The sequence below is a fragment of the Liolophura sinensis genome, chromosome 13, assembly GCF_032854445.1.
Source record: "Liolophura sinensis isolate JHLJ2023 chromosome 13, CUHK_Ljap_v2, whole genome shotgun sequence".
Lineage (NCBI taxonomy): Eukaryota > Metazoa > Mollusca > Polyplacophora > Chitonida > Chitonidae > Liolophura > Liolophura sinensis.
The window spans coordinates 23,859,914-23,881,897 of NC_088307.1; the positions used below are offsets into that span (position 1 = coordinate 23,859,914).

The window sequence follows — 21,984 nt, forward strand, 5'->3', positions numbered from 1 at the left end:
GGCACAATTTCCTGACTCAAGTCGATCTTGTGGTGTCTGGCGTTATCTATTTGACAAATAGGAGAGGAATGCTGACAAGCCCTCGTTGGAAAATAACGGCCATTGCGCGAAAAAAAAATCATCCGCCTGTTATACAAAAGCCTTCACACAGCAGCATTGATTATCTCATAAATGAATCGGATGGAGAGAAAACACGCCATACGCTGCATGTAATTCGCAATTAAAATAACACGCGAGAAAACAAATGCGATATTGCCATTTAACTCAATCCTCACAAAGATAGCCCACTGTAAATGTCGAAGTCGAGGGACCGAGGATCAAACCCGGGTATGGTCGCACCAAAGTACATTCCTAGTTGTTGCTGTGTCGCTTGGCGCTCAGCTCTGAGAGGTTAGAGCAAGGAAACCAGTGTCATTATAATGTGACTATGTTGGGTGTCATGTCATGGTGTCTGTGGCATGATGCATGAGTGGCGACAGCACTTTGGCGGCCTGAACTCGCCCATCAACGCGAAGACGCAGTATATGTACTGGAGGGCCCAGTTGTGGGTTTGCTGTCATATAAACGTGACGTCAAAGAAGGTCAGTTAACTAATTTGGCTATATCTTGAAGTTTCATTACATGGTCCATTTGATTGGCGCGTTCGGAATCTTCCATTTGCATAAATAACAATTTGAGGAGGTGAGTATCTGACTGGTTAATGATGGGTTGGAATCAATGCGTCGAAAAAGACATTCGTATACCAGGCGTCAAGCAATAAGGAAGTTTCAGGTCAATAATCACAGGGACAATTCCCAAAACTTTCGAGTAGCCGTCGGATCAAGGTAGTCAACTAAGAGATATATAGCAGCTTAGAGATATGCGTAGTGCACGTGTGGCTTGATTTAATAAAACTTGTAGGTGACTTGCCAGATGAACACCCAATGATCATGGAATAGTCAGGATCGCTCGAGGCTGTATTGAGGTACAAGACTCGAATCCAACGCTCGCTGCAGCCTTATATCAGGAGGTTTGTTAAGCATATATTTTATTTCAGTTTGTAATATTCTTGAGTACGGCATAAAACACCAATCAGATAAATAAATAAATATTTCAGTTTGAACCGACCAATCAGTTGGGGAGGATTCTGTTCAAATCTGAAAATAAAGATGGAGTTTCTGAATGATATATACATCCTTATCAAAAAAGTCAAGAAGGCCATAAAGAATTTTTAAGAATGACAGGGTACTGTGTCCTTTGTTATTAATTTAGTTAACCGATTGAGATTGCTTTTTAAATATCATGTTGCTTTATGCCATTGATTTACATGGCTGAATTAGGGGGCCTCCGTGGCTCAGTTGGTTAGAGCGTAATGACCCAGGAGCCTCTCACTCAATGCGGTCGATGTGAGTTCAAGTCTAGCTCAGGCTGGCTTCCTCTCCGCCGTACGTGGGAAGGTCATGCAGCAACCTGCGGATGGTCGTGGGTTTCCCCCGGGCTCTGCCCGGTTTCCACCCACCATAATACAGGCCGCCGTAGTATAAGTGAAATATTCTTGAGTACGGCGTAAAACACCAATCAAATAAATAAATAAATACACGGCTGAATTAAATATATAGCCATTGTAAAAGTACGTGTCGACTTTTTGTTACTTCCATCGTGATGTTCTGAAAAATGTTTTCATCACTGAAAACTGTTGACTGCTTCTCTTTGCATCATTCCTTCTTATTTTCGTACTTTATATACTTTCTTAGTTCTTTGGTGGTTTGTGTTATACCTCGGTTTTGGGATTATTGAGCTGGAATGTTCTCATTGGTTAACGGCTGTTGGTTTTGACCAGCACCACACGACTCAGTACCTTTCAGCACACTACTCAGAATGAATGGACTTAAAAGTAAAGTTAAGAGCTGGAACACAACAAAGCTCCTATCACCAACTAGTGACCGGAGTATCGTATATGCAATGACAAAGATGTCCACCAGAACTTGACAATTAGCTTAAAGCTATCTCCATCTACTACCGGAAGTCAGGCGTGCTGGTCAGGAAAGCTTCACGCTGGTAGTGTTACTTAAGCTGTCCTGACTGACAAATCTCCGCATAAGCTGTCCCCCAAGGTTATCGACACCTGAATCGTCCATCTCTCTTTGTTCTCTTCCAGACAAGATAAGAGCTTGGCCCAACACAACACAATTATGTCGTCACTAATTGATCGATGGATTGATTTATGGCTTGATTGATTGAAGTTTAACGCCGTCACTTTGGGTCACGTTTTCCAGGCTTTTCTCACCTCAGACAAGTTGATGTGCTCACGAGAATAAATGGGTCAATTAAGCCTTTTGTAGTGAGGAAGGTCCATCGGTTTATCAGTCTGCAGGGTGATAGCTGGGTGAACCGTTAACTCACATCCCTGGCTTGTCTCTGATACGTCGGGTGTGGAAGCTCAGACTATGGAGTCAATTTATAGGCTTAAAATGAAACATTAGGCGGTAAAATATTCTTCCAAAATTTGTGTTTCATGATTTTAAACCAAACTAGTATAAAGATAACTCAAGGGAACCAAACCTATTACAGGAATGGACAAGCCAATATTTATTTATTTATTTATTTATTTATTCCATTGGTGTTATGCTGAACACCGTATGTTTTCACTCTGTCTTACATATCTGTTAATTTTTACACAAAGCCTGTTGCCAGTGAGGCTAGAATGCACTCTGTTATTGCAGCAGATTATTCCGTTAAATATAACACGCATATTCTATTAATTAAACACGCCGGCCTTCGACTGAAAAAATATTAATCGATGTCGCTGATGGCCGACGTAAAGACTCCACAAATCAACCAACAGAATATGGTTCAAACTACAAATACTCATTTGTGCTGACTATGTGTTAACATGTTATTGCATTAACATGTGTTATTGCTTCGAACACCAATAGACGTACATTTACAGCACAAAATATGATACAATGCTTTGTCCATGGGCATGTTATAAATAATATTTAAATACGTCGTAGAAGCTTTCTACAACGTCATAATAAGATCTGATGTCATTCCTGCCAGTCGTCTTAAACGCCTAAAACAGTATGTTTTCATGCCATAAATATCACGACTTTTGACGTCATAAAGTGTGAGACGAAATTATTGACGTAATAAATGTCGGACGTCATAAACGACTGACGTCATAAACATGTAGGTCTCGCTGAACAACCGAAACAGAGACCTCGAATTTGGGATCGAAACGTAACGACAGACGTGTGTTTACCTTCCACTACGACAAACAAAAAGGCTATGGAGAAAAAATTAAATCGAACAAATGAAAAAATTCCTGCGCCTTTACCTCGTAGAATCAGAGACCTGCGGCAGGAGTTCGATCACATCGACCGACCTGTGATGACGTGGAAGAGAAGGTGGAGCGTTAAAGGTAAGGTCAGATAATCGATGAATTGATCGGATCAGTGAGGGATAATACTTTGTGTACTAGTTATGTAAAGAACACACTGAAATGAAGTATATATCAGATGACAAATATTTCGATTTAGTTTTTTAGAATTTTTCCAACCGAGTAAAATGCCTAGAGTAAAATACCTAGAGTATATCGGTGACGTCACATCCTTATGTTTGGCATGAAAAAGTTCGTTTCAAGGTCCATTCGGTGAACGCGTTCATATTTCTGTATGTTTATGCATTTTGATTGATTATATCTAGCAGTTAATGTGTGTCACATGTCAAAAACGTGATGTGATGTCACTGGTCCCAATGTGTTCAGAAAAGGTCACCGTAGAATCCAAAGTTTCAAATGCAATGAAAAAAACGTCAAAACAAAAACAAAAAAAAAACAACTCCTTTCCTAACTAGTGTTCATTGGACTTCAATCTGACACACACTTCGTGTTAGTGTTGTCTTTGCCTTTAAGCTGAAACTCACTTACTTATCATAAATAATCTGCATTCTCTCGTCAGTCTTTCGTACATGTAAGCCTGTATATTTATTTATGTGATTGGTAATTTACGCCGCGTACTCAAGAATATTTCATACGGCGGTGGCCAACATTATAGTTGGAGGAAACCGGACAGAGCCCAGGGGAGACGCACGACCATCCACAGCTTGCTGACATGAGCTTTCATGCATGTAACTTACTTCTTTATTTCATTTGGTGTTAACACACTAATACAACTGTGTGTAGGCTGTTATACCAAGCAGCCTACCTAGATGTTCACTTTTGTCGAACTTTTGGTTTATATTGATTTTACATGATTTACTTTTTTTAACACAAAGAGACACATTAATGAAAGGAATTATTTATTATTAATCATTTCTTTTGATTTTTATTTGATTTAATCGTTTTCTTGAAGAACCGAGTCCGCTGTCGTTGCCCTCGAACCAAATTCAGTTTCCATTAAGATTGCCTCGTATCTCAAGTAGACCTAACTTACCGAAGCCACCCCCAAAAACCGAGTCACACGCACCTTTCAAAGGTAAGTGAAATAATGTGTGAGTAAAATTAACAATTCTAACCGTTACAAGACAAATGGTGAATCTTTCATGCCTGAATACGTCGGTTCCAAGCTGAACAAAAATCACACCATTCTCTACTGTTAGCAATAAACTAGCTATCTGTATCACTGTAACACAGCTACAGACATAGAGATAAAGTCACGTGTTAAAGAAAAGAATAGAATTGCACATGGGTCGGAACAACTTCGCTAAAAACATTAATCTGTTAATTTGGGACAGAAAGTCTGTTGTCTGTGTGATGTTAAAATAAGAAAAAAGTAACTCCAAATATTGAAGTGATATTATTAGTCTACATTTCGGTCACTATGCTGGTGCCATCATCAGTAAACATATATCGTGAAGAATATATAGGCTTATACACATTTAGCTGCGTAGGTATACAATGCATGCAGGCATAAAGACAAAACAAAGGATGGTAAGTTAGAAGAAAGGTAGGAATGTTTGAGCGTGAATTACATAATATTAAGCTGGTGTAAGAGGCATTGCATGAAATACTGAGGAAAGTAAAATAGAATGAATGGTTGAAGCCAGAGTTGAAATTGCCGGGGATTTGGGGGGTGGGTGCGTGTGTGTATCTGGGTGGGGGGAGGGGGGGTACAATGATGCAGAAATAACAAAATAAATAAAACAATAGGTATATGTGAAAAAAAAAAACAGGGAGAGTCAGGGAGACCCCCAGGTAAAACTGACAAAGGGCGATGGTTTCCTCTGGCCTCCAATTGCCCGGCTTTTCTCCACTATGATACATTCAGTGGGAAGGTCTACCAGCAACCTGCGTATGGTCGTGGGTTTCTGCCGGGCTCTGCCCGGTTTCCTCCCATCATAATGCTGGCCGCCGTCGTACGAGTGAAATATTCTTGAATACGGCGTAGAACATCAAATAAATAAATAAATAAATAAATATTATATCTTCATAATTGCTTGATTTCGTACCGGTAGTCAAGATTTTTTAAATTATATGATGGTGATCGTGTTAATGAAAACTTTAAAACATTCGACCTCAATCAAAAGTATATACTGCATTATGCCTTATTGTACAGCTCACAATTTGGGTTACACCATCTTACCGCCAATTCGAAAAGAGTCTAAACGGGACCCAAGGATGAGGAGAGAAAAGAGGGCTTATGTGGACAGATGGGATGCTAATACGGATGTAAGAGAGTCTGATACGGACGAGGAGGATCACGGCCCGACCACAGGTAAAAGCAATCAGATCAGTTCCTCTGTTTCATTCTCATTAGATACCGTGAGCAGATTTTCTTTCTCATTTGTTACTTTGATGATACCTTGGCTGGTTCCTGCATCTGACGTCGGATGCAGGCACGCAGAGTATTGTTTTTTTTTTTGTTTTTTTCCCCCTAATTATATACTTTGAGCAAATGCTCTGTTTAGTATGCCCTAGTATACTTTGAGCAGATCCTGTGTCTACGTTTCTCACATGATACTTTGAGCAGATCCTGTGTCTACGTTTACGCACCGTTTAGTCTCTTGATTCTGTTTTCTTTCTCACAGTATACTTTGAGTACAGCCTATTCCTATTGTTTATTTTCTGATGAGATACTTTGAACAGACACTTTGTTTAGTTTCTCACACCAGCTGATCTTAAGAAGAGAATCGGTTTTCTTTCTCCAAGTGTATCTTGAGAAACTATTATTTTCTAATTTATTATACTGGTTTCTCACGTCAGACTTCGAGCATTTCCTCTGTCTACATTCTCACAGCATTTGAACTTTAGAACAGAATCTCCTACCTTCCTGTTTGTTATTTCAGTTATCTCAAGGTTTTATATTTAAAACCTTTCTCTTTTCATTATTCGATACTATAAACACATCATTTGTTTGTTTTCTCGTTTGATACTTTGAGCAAATTCTTTGCTTACTTTGTCTTGTAATACTTTAAGCGGTTCATTTCTCGTTTGATACTTTTAGCACGTTATGTTTACGTTCGTGTTTGATGCTTTGGGCAAATTTTATGCTTAATTTCTCATTTGGTACTTTGGGCAAATCTTATATATGTTTTTTTCCTATTGATGAGCACGTCATTTGTTTACTTTTTCATTAGCCACTTTAAGCAGATTTTGATACTTTGATACTCTGAGCAAACTCTCTGCTTACTCTTGTCTCGGTGTTTACGCAGCACTCAAGAATATTTCACTGATACGGCGGTGGAAAGCATTAGGGTGAGATAAAACCGGGCTAATCCCGCTGTGCTGGTGGGCCTTCCTACGTACGACCAGAGAGGAAGCCAGCATAAGCCCTGGCACGCTAAGGTTCCACAAGTTCCATCTTCTTTTACCTACCATTCCATTTGAAACGTTAGGCAGTTCGTCAATTTATTTTCGATCTTGATACTTTGAACACATCCTCTGTTAATTTATATTTCATTTGATTTCTTGAGAATATCTTCTGATTAGGCTTTTTCACTCGTCCAAACTGGGCAAAATGAGTATTGTGGTTGCGCTCGGCGATTGCCCGTCTCGATAGTTGCTTTACACACTTTATAAGCGCGTTTAGTTTTGTATTTGATGCCTTGGGTTTTGTTTACTTTCTCATTTGATACCTTGGATTATGTTTACTCTTAAATTTGATACTTTGGATTTTGTTTACTTTCTCATTTGATACTCTGGGCTTTTCTATACTTTCTCTGTTTGATACTTTGGGTTTTGTTTACTTTCTCATTTGATACTTAGGGTTCTGTTTACTTTCTAACGTTTTCATTCGATGCTTTACGCTCTGCTTACCTTGTATTCCATAGTTTCAATAAATTGTGTCTACCTTTCCTTTACAAATGTAAATCAAAGTCTTTAACAATATTCTAAATTAAAACTTATTAATTTTCTTAAACGGTTTCTCATGTTCTTTCAACTTTCAAACATCCTTTGCAAATGCTGTTCACGGTATAGATTTCCATATTTACATACATATACAGTCATGAAATAAAATGGAAATTTTGTTTCTTTCAGGGCTATTTTGGGACAGAGATGACGGATAAGTATGCTGAGGACAACTGTATTGTTTATCCGTGTTTCATTTCAAAACATCCTGTGACTCGTGCGCCAATAAAAGAAGCTTCAACCCATTATACGCATCATGCGGCTTTGTCTTTACATTATATATATATATATATATATATATATATATATATATATATATATATATATATAGACAACTTTTAAACTAACATGTACAAGATTTGGATACTGATTTCATTTATTCATCTAGAAATTCCTTCGCCTTTCCAGCATCAATGGAAACTGTTGACTGCTTCTCTTTGTCTTAATTTCGTACTTCATATACTGTCTTAATTTTGGTTTTTGTTGAACACTGTTTTGGAAATCGATCTTGCGATTATTGACCGGGAACTTCCATTAACTGACGGCTGAAATACCCCTAGATTTATTTTAACGATGTTGAGCATTGACGATTTCAGGACAGTATCTGTGCATAAGAAATTTGACCATCCCATTTTTCATTTTCATTGGCTTATTTCTGAATTTGACTTTGATTCAAAGAACATGCATAGCATTAAAGAATTTTAAAAATACACGACAACGGTCATGTGCCCGGAGAGAACCACCGCACTTTGACTTGCATCTGACGTTATCTCCTGACTTGAAACAGCAACCAATCCGGTGAAAAATGATTGGTTTGTTTTGAGCCGGCGAAGATAGAACCGGAGGACATTATGAAAGCCATCACAGCTTGCAAAGTATGTAAAGTCATAACTATCTATATGACATTCTTTGTCACATGGTGCTTTAAAAAAAACATAGACAAAAACAGAGACTGGAAAATATCGTTGTTTAATGACGTTATCAGAATGGGTCTGCACATACATATTTTACACAGATGAAATCATGTACAACACAATTGTCTCCAAAGCTCTACCATAAGCTATATACTTCACGATCTTTATGGCAAGTAAAAAAAAGTTTACACGAAGTTTTTACAAATATACGATGCAGCAGTGTACCTTTCGCTCAAACTCCCACCCCTATACTTTCGAATGGACTCCTCCATAATGTGGTGACAACCAGAATATCCAATGTACTATGTGGAATAGATATCCCATGTGTAGGCCACCTGTTTACAGGTGTCCGTTTACAAAACACATGACACTGTATCATATCTCTAGCGAATGTGCAACACACAATCAAACAATGAATATTACAAGTTTTCTTTTCTTCTAGACTCTCATTCAAGGTCAAGTTTCTTGGAAAAAAAAAACAACTTGAAATTGAAACCGGTGTTAATTGATATTTTAATTGGGATGGACTTTTTTTTTTGGTAAATGTACATGTATTTAACAGCAGTTACAACTATGACTCCAATATACACTTATAGCCATATTGAAGATCGCCAACACAGAGCCACTAGTCAACATGCAGTTCATACAAACAGTTCATATTTATTTCATTTATTTGATTGGTGTTTTACACCGTACTCAAGAATATTTCACTTATACGAGGGCGGCCAGCTTTGTGGTGGGAGGAAACCGGGCAGAGCCCAAAGGGAAACCCACAACCATCCACATGTTGTTAGCCAAACAGCTCCTACAAACAGTTCATACACTGAGTAAAAACTACACATGCCTCCCGATTATAGACACGTGGATTCTTACAGAAAAGGCAATCCTGTAAATAGTAAATACATGGACAAGACTCTTTAAAGTTGCCACAGAATACTCCAAATATGTGTGTTCAAACTAACACGACAATTTTTCAAATAGTGAATACAGAGAGAAAGGTTTAAAGTTGCCACAGGCAATACATGCGTTCCTACCAAGAAGGCCATCTTGTAAACTGTGAATATGGACAGAAAGGTTTAAAGTTGCCACAGGCAATACATGCGTTCCTACCAGGAAGGCAACCTTGTAAACAGTGAACACGGACAGAAAGGTTAAAAGCTGCCACAGAAAATCCCTGTGTTCTTCCGCGAATACTTGGACAGGAAGGTATACGGTTGCAACAGACTCTTACACAATACGTGTGCTCCTACCAGGAAGTCAATGTTGTAAACAGTGAACACTGAAAAAAAATTTTACCACAGAAAAGGCATGTGTTCCTGCAGAAGAGTGAATAAATATAGGCTGGAAGGTTCAAAGTTGCCACAGACTGCACACAATGAAAGGTCTTAAACAGAGAAAGCAAACTTGCAAACACAGAATACATCATCAAAAAAAGTTCAATGTTGCCACATTGCCACGTTGTTCAATGACAGCACAAAACGTTTGTGCTCACAGACAGAGAAGGCAAACTTGCAAACGATGAATACCTCAACTGGATGGTTCACAGTTGCCACATAATATCCACAATGCAAGTGTCCATACAGACATGCCAGAGAAGGTAAACTTGCAAACGATGAATACCTCTACCGGATGGTTCAAAATTGCCACAGAATACCCACAATGCAAGTGTCCATACAGACATGCAGGAGACGGTAAACTTGCAAACAGTAAATACATAAAATACAGGTCGGAAAGTTCAATATTAAACGCCACCAAATATTTGCAATTAGAGGTCGTTACATGGCAACCAGTATTCCTTAGAACTAGCATACTAATTATGATATCGACTATACGTGATGACAATGTTGATATTGCATTCTTCCTACAGGTGAAACACTTATTAGCCCGAAATACATCGAATAGGGCCTTTATATCAGCAGAAATTAAGAACATGTATCTGACATTGCTCTTTTCAAACATGTATTAATTTTTACCACAACAATGAAGATAGCTCCCAACAATAGGCCATATCAAGATTATAAAAAAAAAGACTACGGCAAAACCAGAGCAGTGAAGATATTACGATAGTTGGCAAATGGTCTCAAAGAAGGATTTAGAAAGTTGCCATGTATATTTCGTTATAAGGTAAAAGCATAACCATATAAGGAAGTAACCAATGAAATAAACTTTCACTAACCATTTGGATTGAGCACGCATTTAATACTGGAGTGTATGGGGACCTGTCAAACACCTCGTAGCAGGACACTGCCATCATTTTACTAACGTCAATAGTTCCTCTTCCAGCTCACTGTACTGACGTCACATAAGAACAGAACGGTGTTACAGCAGAAACTGATACAATATAACATTGTAGACGTTAGGCCACAATCCAGTTTTGACATAACAATGGCTCAAAGCCCTGCTTTAAGCAAGCACCTTACGGGGTCCACCTGATGTAGACAACGCAGGGGGGTCCGCCTAATTTGGTTTCTTCCAATACTTTTAAGTTGTTTACAATGTTTTATCATCATTCAAGTGATTTTCTGAGAATTATATCATACACTTGAATACAAATTTGAAAAGAGCAAGGCCAAATCTATCAATATCTTGTTAAACAGTCTATAATTTTATTCGAAAAGGAGATAAAATTAAACCGTCCTTCAGATCTGCCAACTTCTTATCACAAAAACATGTTCACTTTGTACATACCACAAATTATAAAAATCAGCTGTAGCATAAACTTTTTCTCTAGCTGACATACATGTAAAAGAAAACACACCCCTCTATTCACCTGTCCTTGAAATGTGACAACTGATGTGTGCAAATCTGATTTAAACAGCTAGATGAAGGAAATGATCAGTATGATGAAATGGCAAGGAAATTAGAAAACGTGAGAATCTCATCTGAGGTAATTTACTGGATACAATTGTCATGCTTGTGCGATTCTCAGGTGAAAATGCATTTGGGAGTGCAGGGTAGGGGACTAGACTGAAATACATTGTATTTCCCTTTAAATACATGATTCCTCCTAAATTTGATGACACCTGTCAAGTGTTACTATGGCATCAATGACCCTGTTCCAGGTAATTTTTCTGTGATTTCGATCACCTGACTGCAAACATGTCTGAATGGTTGGATGAGTATTTCGTCAAAGCTATAAAAAAATCTCCATCTAGAGTTAGCGTTTTGATTCAGTGATTATGGATTAAAACCACTTTGGCAGTACTACAACCAAAGGATGGTGAAGCTTGTCAGCTTTTTGAAGCTTGTTTTCACCTTAACATGAAAGGCAATAACACAATAAATGATGTAAGCCCAAAACAGAATCCACACATTTTACTGCTCTTCACAAGGGATAGTGGTAGTGTGTTAGGTTTACATTGTCAAATACTGTTCTTCTCTATACATACATGTACCGGTAGATGATGACGTAATTGCACATTTAGTTTTCTAGTTCTGTCAAATTCTAACATGCCAAGAATATCTTGTGCAAAAAAGTGTTTGTTCAAGAACACAATTTAAATGATTTGTTTTAACCTGTATTAAGTGTTCACAAACATCTATTTTCCTAAAATCATTTTTTAAACTCTGACTTGTATTTTGTGGATGAAATGGCAAGATTTTATGAATCAATGAAAACTTACTACACATTTAAGCCTCATAATGAATTTAGGCTGTCCTTAAAATTATTTTCCTTGGATACAACCGAACCAACCTTCCAAAACAAGAGCCATGCTCTAAGTTTTTATTGGGTTTTTGACAAGTTTTTCTCCTAATGTTAATTTTTTAAAATTTCTGATCTTTTCCACTGGCCTTCAAAAGTTAACTACCCTACCGAGATACCTTACTTCTTCTGATAGTCAAGCAAGGAATTTGTTTTAAGAAAAGCCATAATATGTTGAGCCAATGATTTAAATATCAACTACTGTATGGGCATGTAAAATATACTTTCTGAAGAATAAAAAGGCCTTAAAATATTACTTGCATGCCAAATTAATCAAACTTCATAAAAAAACACTATTCAATGGCCATATAAAGTTGATGAGTTCATCATAATCAAGATTAAAATGTGTCACATGAAACATGCTAATCTTTCGGTGAAACATGGCAGTTCCATTCAGCCTGATGATGTCCTTCCAATATTAAACGAAAATATTTGAGTACATACATATCGCAATAATGCTGAAAAACAATAAATCATTACAAAATTGCTCAAAATATACAAACAATGCAAAAAACCTGTGTGAGTTATATATCAGCAAGTGATCAGACAAAACATACTATAAAAAAAGTCCTCACCAAAGTATGCAAATGCTTAAAACACAACCTGAGGTTTTACAGCAAAGTAATCTTTATGATCAAGCTCCTGTTGGCTGTTTCTCAAAAGGGACTTAAGACGGTCGTAGACTTACGCTCATCTTAAGTCATAACATTCACATCACCATTTCTCAAAACAAATTTACCACATGAGGCGTTGTAGGTCGGTCGTAACAATGAAAAATGTGCAAACATGGCCCACAGACGCCGAACTAAGCACCTGCCTGGACATTATATGCACGTTTCAGTTACCCGCCAGAGAGAATGGACCGGAGAAGTAGTCGCATATATAATCGCCTTTCGTCAAAGTTTATGATGTTGTTGTTGTTGTCACTACGTCAGTGCATGTATATTTTTTTACCTTTTTTCATTGAGTTTCATTTCTTGTCCAAAACTAAATCGCTGATAGGTTGTATCAGTTACACCCGTCGGAGATATTTAAGATGTGCTTTGAGGAACTGACGAAGTCAAAAACGTTAGTCCATCGTAAATACCGTACGCTGTTGTAAAGTTGTAAAGACACTTTTCAGAAACAGCCCAAAAGACAGGAGAAAAGGCCTACATGTAATTTCACTAAGAATAGGCCTACCGGTACATGAAATGTCTTAAAATTTTATAAAACAGGTCACAGCTATCAGGAATAGGGTTATAAATTTTAATGATTTGGATTTTTTTTTTTTTTAATGCTGTGCCAATCCAGCTTGGATCTGAGTCACCATTTCAGTTAGGGAAAAAAAAAAAAAAAGAGGTTCATTCACTGAGACACTTGGTATTATTACATCCTACGTGCAACACTGTCTAGGATTGAGAGCGCTAACATTACCACTATTTACTGCATGCATAATGGGATGATATGTATTCCAAATTTAATGCTTTTAAGATCACGAAGAAACCTGTTTTCATCCCGTACACCACACTTTTGACACTTTGAGTACAGCACAGGCGACAGGGCCGAGTTCCCGGTTAGAGAATGTAACGATTCAGAGCTGTTAATATGGACAAAATACGTATGCTGGGAACATCACCAAATGATCTCAGAGCTATGGTGCCTATTCGCATGCTATGTACAATGTAAGTCACAGTCTACAAGCCTCCAACAGCTAAGCGCTACAAAAACTGCACTACAAAATTGTTAGTAAAAAGTCTTCCAAATCATTTTTTGACCTACATGCACTGTCATTCTTAATCTTTTCTCAAGTTTGCAAGGAGTTTTACAGCATTTTGTGACGGTATTATTATCTGCAAACTAATAAAATTATACTTTTTTTGAAGCTCTAAGCTGAGCAACCCAACCAATACACTCTTGTCTTCAATACCAAATTGAAAAGGTGCTTAAATTCCACAAATAGTTTATCTTTCATATGGGAAAAGGTTGAGCAATTAAGGTACTTACTGTTAAGGTACTTAAAGCAATAACTTGACAGCAGCCGATTAAGCATAATACAACCATATACGTAAGTACGTGTCTAAAATGTACTTCCTGAAATCTGCAATAGCATTTCTTAGCTTACATATAGCACTGCATTCCCCTGCCCTAAATAACCTAAAATTTCGTCCATGGCTAAGTTGCTCATTTTTAGAGATTCTGGGAGTTGTATTGATTTTAGAAAGGTGCTGTGAGAAGGTAGGAAGGTATCTGGAAGGTAGGATGATATCACAATGGGAAGATGTAAATTTTAGCACCAGAAGTAATATCTCATTTGCCTTCAAAAATGCTCGTTTGTGGTTGAATTTTTAGGTCATTTAGGGTATATAGATGTAGCCATATAGATGGGTGTATAGAGATATAGATTAGTGTCATAATTAACTGGTGTTATTACTTTTTTAAGGAAAGCAGCATGAAGTTACAGACATGTAGGTACTGAATTTAGTGCATGTACATACAGCACTGGGGTACATGCAGTTCTGCATTTTTTCTCATAATTTTCAAATGGCTCCCTAGTCAGCTTTGTATAAATCTTCGTTCCTTTTTAGCTGAATAAGCTAATAGGAGCCACCAAAAGCACACTTTGATTACCCTTCCAGTTTACATGAATAGTTGGTATAAGACCAAGACAGACACCTCTGAATTGTCTTTGGTTAACCTATCAATTTGCTGAATGTACATTTCTGAGGTTGCATGAAGATAAAGACAAGACTGGGGAAAAAAACGGCCTTAATAATTCGGAGTTGTAACAAAAAATCCTTGTATAACAAATACTTTGTTACAATATATTCTGATACAATATACAACCAGTCAATTGTGTTGAACAATACAGATCATCAAATCAGTAGACGACTCTGGAAAACTAAACATCAGTCTTCAATGAAAATCTTCAAAAAGAAAACTTGCTTCGGGGAACATTCAAAAGAATCCAAAATCGGTGGAATTTTCACGTAGAACGCACAGTAATTGCATCACAGCAACATCAGGACACGCCACATGAAAAGTGCAACAAATAAAAAACACCCTTCCAAGTGAATATCACAGATGTATTTACAGGACAGAGACGGGGTCACAGAATGTGACAAACCCACATCATGCCAATTTGCTCTCGGGGTCTCTTCAGGTATCTAAGTGACATTGGTTTGAGTAAGATTTGAAGCACAGAAAGGTCTAGCCTTAATAGATGTCTGACAGCATCATTTATTCCAAGTAGACCACTCATCCAGGTCACCTCTGGACCTACATACAGACTCACTCACATAGGGGAATATTGCATTGCCCAGAATAAGCATAAGAAACGTTGATCTAAAACAAAACCTAAAAAAAAAAAACATTAACATGTTAAAAACATGTTAAGCAAATGAAGCACTGTATCGCCGCCTTATATTTACTTTCTGACTATGAGTTCCTGCAGGGCCCGTATGAAGGCGCGTTGTCAGCGCAGAACCCAGCGACAGTTTTGATGGTGCGCTGTTACCCCCTGGAAGGCGCAATATAACTGTTCCCACCGCGGCGATTCCATCGTCTGTGGGCTCCACAGCAATGGGGGCAAGGTTAAATGGGCACTCACGCCCGGGGGTTGGATTGCTCCCCGTATTCGACGGATCCACATGATTGGTGCGGATTTTGGGAAGCCGATTGTTTCTTCGTGTGAACGCTGGCTGTAGGCCTGTCACAGGTTCTTGTTCTATGTAAACGAGGACACGTGCAAATGGTCGCGACGCCATGTGTTTCATTTCCCGGGCGCGCTGCTGGCGTGTTCGCCTGGCGTCGAATGTCTGCTTCACTTTCCACAACAACACACATTTGGCCAAGAACAGGAAAAAACAGGAGAAAAACACTGAGAAGAACACGAAGAGATCTATATGGGGCTGATCCTGCCTGAAGTACAAGCTCCCGAATGTCTTGTTGCTGGAAGTGATGCCGCGGCTGCGCAAAATCACATAAAACCTAGAGGAACGTAAGTTATGGACGTCCAAGGGCAGTGTGATGACCAATCGGAAAGTGACGTTCTTGACCAGCAGCAGAGTCTTGGCGTAGTCCACTGTGACAAACGTGTTGAGCTCGTTAGCCTCCATCTCCAGCTTTCTATAACTGCTCTTGTCGTGAGAGCAGTTCACTATGTTTCGCCGCTGCCCATGGAAAACCGTGTTCTGACCGGACATTAAATGGTAGTTGGGGTCGATGAGAACTGTGTGAAACCCAAGAGGGTCAACGTCCACCAAGAATGTGTCTTCACACGGCGAGAAATACACATCTGCAGCTGAAAAGGAAAAGAAACAAACCCAAATCAGAAATGACAAGTACTTATGAGATTCTCTGATACCTGAATTGATGTACATGTAACCAAGTTTTCAGTGGCATGCCACTAGTTCTGTAGCAGATCTCTAGCATTCCACTGCTATTCACCTAGCCTTCATCTGCTGAGAGAGCAATAATACTGTAGATGGCCTTGGTGCCAATAAACAGTTAATGCCAACTGTGAGGCCATTTCTGCAGTCTATGTACTGATAATCACTCATCTTCCTCCAATATGGTTTACGGTTTCGTTGGCCCGGGGGTTAGAGCGTGCACCTCAAAGTCGGGAAATCCGGGATCAAACATGGGTGGTGTCATCCAAAATTTTACAAATGGTACTAGTTGCTGCCTGGCTTGGTGCTCAGCACTGATAGGTTAGAGCAAGGAAACAGGACTGGTTGGCACGGTGTCAGTATAATTTGACCGGGTAGGGTGTCACGTATGGCATGATAATTTGACCGGTCAGGGTGTCACGTATGGCATGATACATGTACTTCAGTGGCAGCAGAACTTTGGCGGCACTGGACGCTGGTGCTACAAGAAGATACAGTGTATGTACACACACCTAATGACTCGATGTCGTCATATGACTGAAATTGGGAAGTAGGACATTACACCCCAAGCATTCATTCCTCTCACATGATTTGCATATCTCTATACCACAAGTGGGAAAGTTTATCAGTTACTCGCCAAAGGTCAATGGTTTACCACTGAAACTTAAGTTTCTTCAACTCCTAAAGCAGTCATTCTATAAAAGACAAATTCCTAAGTATGGCATTAAACCACTATCAGAATAATTAATATGTAAGGGTAGCAGCTTTCCACTCCTCATGGGAATTTCACTTTAGCTCATCTAGTAGATCGATGAATTTTGAATGTGGAGAAAAATACCCACGTTGTCCTTGAGTATGGCATTAAACCACAATCAGATTAATAAATATGGCATGGGAGCATCTTTTCCAGCAGCAGCTAGTAGGGATTTTCATTGTGGCTCAGTTGTTAGAGTTAGAATCCTGTTGACGTGGTGACCATAGTTCAAATCCCGGTGTGACTCACACAGCAAATCTTTCAAATATGTCACAGTCGTTACTCACCTCCCATTGTGACGTCCACAGTGATGCGGATGTTCACATTAAGGTACTTGGGTTGCACCGAGAAGAAGACGGTGCGGCCCTGGTGCAGCGGTGGGGGTTCGGGATTGCACCGATTCTGTGTGACGGGATCAAAGCAGTAGTCTTGTTCCATGGTCATGTGACGATAACACTGGTGACCGTTGATTGGATGACCTAGGAAGTACTCCTTACAGCTCGAGCACTGGATAAAAAGAATGAAAACAATAGATATAACTATTTCTGAGTGCCCAAAATAAATAAATAAATAAATAACCACAATGGTGAAGCAGCATATGAGGTTGCACTATAGTGTGAAGTATTTATTTATTTCATTTCATTGGTATTTTACGCCGTACTCAAGAATATTTCACTTATACGACGATGGATAGTGTGAAGTAAGATCTGCTACATCAAGAACTGTTATTTATTTATTTATCTGATTGGTGTTTTACACCGTACTCAAGAATATTTCACTTATGTGACGGCGGCCAACATTATGGTGGGTGGCACAGGCCGGGGGAAACCCACGACCATCCGCAGGTTGCTTGCAGACCTTCCCACTTACGGCCAGAGAGGAAGCCAGCATGCGCTGGACTTGAACTCACAGCGACCGCATTGGTGAGAGGCTCCTGGGCCATTACGCTGCGCTAGCGCGCTAACCGACTGAGCCACGGAGGCCCCCTCAAGAACTGTTAGTAGTGCAATGCCCACAATGTTACAATGCACTGGTTTCTAATGTAAGAGCACACATGTATACTGGTTTTAATGTGATGTCATTATGATGAATTGAGAAAGGAACGTTTGATGTCAATAAAATGGCGACAGATCCTGCCTTTTGGCATACGCTGGGTTCTCAATAAAATGGCAACAGATCCTGCCGTTTGGCGTTTGCTGGGTTCTCAATAAAATGGCGACAGATTCTGCCGTTTGGCGTTCGCTGGGTTCTCAATAAAATGGCGACAGATTCTGCCGTTTGGCATTCGCTGGGTTCTCAATAAAATGGCGACAGATCCTGCCGTTTGGCATTTGCTGGGTTCCCAATAAAATGGCGACAGATCCTGCCGTTTGGCGTTTGTTGGGTTCTCAATAAAATGGCGACAGATCCTGCCGTTTGGCGTTCGCTGGGTTCCCAATAAAATGGCGACAGATCCTGTCGTTGGCGTTTGCTGGGTTCCCAATAAAATGGCGACAGATCCTGTCGTTGGCGTTTGCTGGGTTCCCAATAAAATGGCAACAGATCCTGTCGTTTGGCATACGCTGGGTTCCCAATAAAATGGCGACAGATCCTGCCGTTTGGCATTTGCTAGGTTCCCAATAAAATGGCAACAGATCCTGCCGTTTGGCATTTGCTAGGTTCCCAATAAAATGGCAACAGATCCTGCCGTTTGGCATTTGTTGGGTTCTCAATAAAATGGCGACAGATCCTGCCGTTTGGCGTTCGCTGGGTTCTCAATAAAATGGCAACAGATCCTGCCGTTTGGCGTTTGCTGGGTTCCCAATAAAATGGCAACAGATCCTGCCGTTTGGCGTTTGCTAGGTTCCCAATAAAATGGCAACAGATCCTGCCGTTTGGCGTTTGCTAGGTTCCCAATAAAATGGCGACAGATCCTGCCGTTTGGCGTTTGCTGGGTTCCCAATAAAATGGCGACAGATCCTGTCGTTTGGCGTTCGCTGGGTTCCCAATAAAATGGCAACAGATCCTGCCATTTGGCGTTTGCTGGGTTCTCAATAAAATGGCGACAGATCCTGCCGTTTGGCGTTTGCTGGGTTCCCAATAAAATGGCAACAGATCCTGCCGTTTGGCGTTTGCTAGGTTCCCAATAAAATGGCGACAGATCCTGTCGTTTGGCGTTCGCTGGGTTCCCAATAAAATGGCAACAGATCCTGCCGTTTGGCGTTTGCTAGGTTCCCAATAAAATGGCGACAGATCCTGTCGTTTGGCGTTCGCTGGGTTCCCAATAAAATGGCGGCAGATCCTGCCATTTGGCGTTTGCTGGGTTCCCAATAAAATGGAGACAGATCCTGCCGTTTGGCGTTTGCTAGGTTCCCAATAAAATGGCGACAGATCCTGCCGTTTGGCGTTCGCTGGGTTCTCAATAAAATGGCGGCAGATCCTGCCGTTTGGCGTTCACTGGGTTCCCAATAAAATGGCAACAGATCCTGTCGTTTGGCGTTCGCTGGGTTCTCAATAAATGGCAACAGATCCTGCTGTTTGGCGTTTGCTGGGTTCCCAATAAAATGGCAACAGATCCAGCTGTTTGGCGTTTGCTGGGTTCCCAATAAAATGGCGACAGATCCTGCCGTTTGGCGTTCGCTGGGTTCTCAAAAAAATGGCAACAGATCCTGTCGTTTGGCGTTTGCTAAGTTCCCAATAAAATCAGGATGACATTACAATCCAACTGATAAACGTGTTCCTGTACATGGGATGGTCTGGCAGCAATCTGTGGATGGTCATGGGTTTCCTCTGGGCTCTACCCAGTTTCCTCCCACAATAATGTTGGCTGTCATTGTATAAGTGAAATATTCTTGAGTATTCAGTGTAAAACACAAATCAAATATGTAAATAAATTAAAGCGCTTGCCCTTCAATCCCCAAGTCACAATCCCATTCTCAAACAGAGAATTTTTTCTTAGCATTCCTCTGCTTCAGAACCTTATCAGGTAAAAATCGGCCATTGATCAGATCTTGCATTTCACCAAAATAACATATGTCACAGGTGAGAAAGTTCACTAGTAAATCACCCTAGGTCTGCGGTTTACTCTAGTTACCTCATGATGTAAAACTGATCACGATGGCATGAACCTATAATTAGCTTCATTACTACTTCGCTGGACATTAGCTGTCTACCATCAGAAAAACAGGTTTCCTCTGATACAGCACACATGTACAATCTGATAGTGAGAATGGTCAGCAATCTGAGTAATTCTATACCTGTAATGTCTCACAACTTGCAGTTAACATCACAGCATTTTTTTTAACCTAATTCCGCATAAGCCATCGTGCTATGCTACTATACATACATGAAACAGAATAAAACCCTAACTGAGCTAAGCTGACAAGAGGCTATATTTCACTGGATACATCTGACAATTTGTCAACTATAACACTGCCGTTGATGCTCTGTTTTTACTCTCTTTGCTGTATTGTAAGTCTTTAATCATATGGAAAGAGTACCACACGAGTGTCTTTGACAAAGCATATCAACTGCAGGTGAGAATGGCAAGTCATGGAGAGAGTACCTCATGTCTAGCTCTTTACCTGTTTCTGCCAACACGGTTTCTTCTCCTTGCTATCCTTGTTGCAGCTCGTCTCTGTGTTGTTTCGGCAATCGCAGTCCTCACCTGTCAGCTCATTGCAGGTGGCGCTGTGCCCATTACACTGACACCTGCAATCAGGGGAGATAACAACTGCTGGTTAGCTTGATTGTTTTGGGGTTTCCAGTCGTTTTTAACATTATCTGGGTGACATAATTCCGTGAAGTATGGTATGCCAGTACTTAACCAGAAACAGGGCTGGATGAGTAGGTTATCTGAGTAAACACTTACTTGAGACAGGGCTGGATGGGTTTGTTATCTGAGTAAACACTTACTTGAGACAGGGCTGGATGGGTTTGTTATCTGAGTAAACACTTACTTGAGACAGGGCTGGATGGGTTTGTTATCTGAGTAAACACTTACTTGAGACAGGGCTGGATGGGTTTGTTATCTGAGGAAACACTTACTTGAGACAGGGCAGTCCGAGTTGGTTATCTGAGTAAACACTTACTTGAGACAGGTTGGATGAGTACATGCAGGTTATCTGAGTAAGCATTTAACTGAGACGGGGCTGTCCGAGTTGGTTATCTGAGTAAACACTTATTTGAGATGGGTTGGATGAGTAGGTTATCTAAGTAAAAATTTACTTGAGACAGGGCTGTCCATGTTGTCTCCCTCAGTAAACACTTACTTGAGACAGGGCTGTCTGGGTTGGGTATATGGGTAAACACTTACATGAGAAAGGGCTTTATGAGTTGATCCTCTGAGTAAACACTTACTTGAGACAGGGCTGTCTGAGTAAACACTTACTTGAGACGAACTGGATGAATAGGTCATCTGAGTAAACACTTATTTGAGACAGGTTGTATCATTAGGTTGTCCGAGTAAACACTTGCTAGACAGGGGTGGAGGAGTAGGTTATCTGAGTAAACACTTATTTGAGACAGGTTGGATCAGCAGGTTATCTGAGTAAACACTTATTTGAGACAGGTTGGATCAGTAGGTTATCTGAGTAAACACTTACTTGAGAGAGGCTGTATGAGTTAATTCTCTGAGTATACACTTGCTAGAGACAGGGGTGGAGGAGTAGGTAATCTGAGTAAACACTTATTTCAGACAGGTTGGATCAGCAGGTTATCTGAGTAAACACTTATTTGAGACAGGTTGGATCAGCAGGTTATCTGAGTAAACATTTACTTGAGAGAGGGCTGTATGAGTTGATTTTCTGAGTAAACACTTACCAGAGACAGGGGTGGAGGAGTAGGTTATCTGAGTAAACACTTATTTCAGACAGGTTGGATCACCAGGTTATCTGAGTAAACATTTACTTGAGAGAGGGCTGTATGAGTTGATTCTC

At 39.9% G+C, this 21,984-nt stretch overlaps 2 protein-coding genes across 2 annotated transcripts in view; one reads left to right on the plus strand and one right to left on the minus strand.

Annotated features, from left to right (window-relative positions):
- Positions 1 to 3,280: 3,280 nt before the first annotated feature.
- LOC135480250 (uncharacterized) lies at positions 3,281 to 7,568 on the plus strand. The gene is made up of 4 exons (XM_064760035.1): positions 3,281 to 3,400; positions 4,332 to 4,454; positions 5,535 to 5,693; positions 7,457 to 7,568. The coding sequence occupies exons 1-4, from the start codon at positions 3,370 to 3,372 to the stop codon at positions 7,483 to 7,485; spliced, it is 342 nt and encodes a 113-aa protein (XP_064616105.1). The 5' UTR covers positions 3,281 to 3,369; the 3' UTR covers positions 7,486 to 7,568.
- A 7,747-nt stretch (positions 7,569 to 15,315) lies between these two features.
- LOC135481000 (multiple epidermal growth factor-like domains protein 8) overlaps positions 15,316 to 21,984 on the minus strand; it is a 58,819-nt gene continuing 52,150 nt past the window's right edge. Inside the window, 3 exon segments of the mRNA XM_064760931.1 lie at positions 15,316 to 16,226; positions 17,356 to 17,575; positions 20,632 to 20,758. Of these exon segments, the coding sequence (XP_064617001.1) occupies positions 15,316 to 16,226; positions 17,356 to 17,575; positions 20,632 to 20,758 (1,258 nt within the window).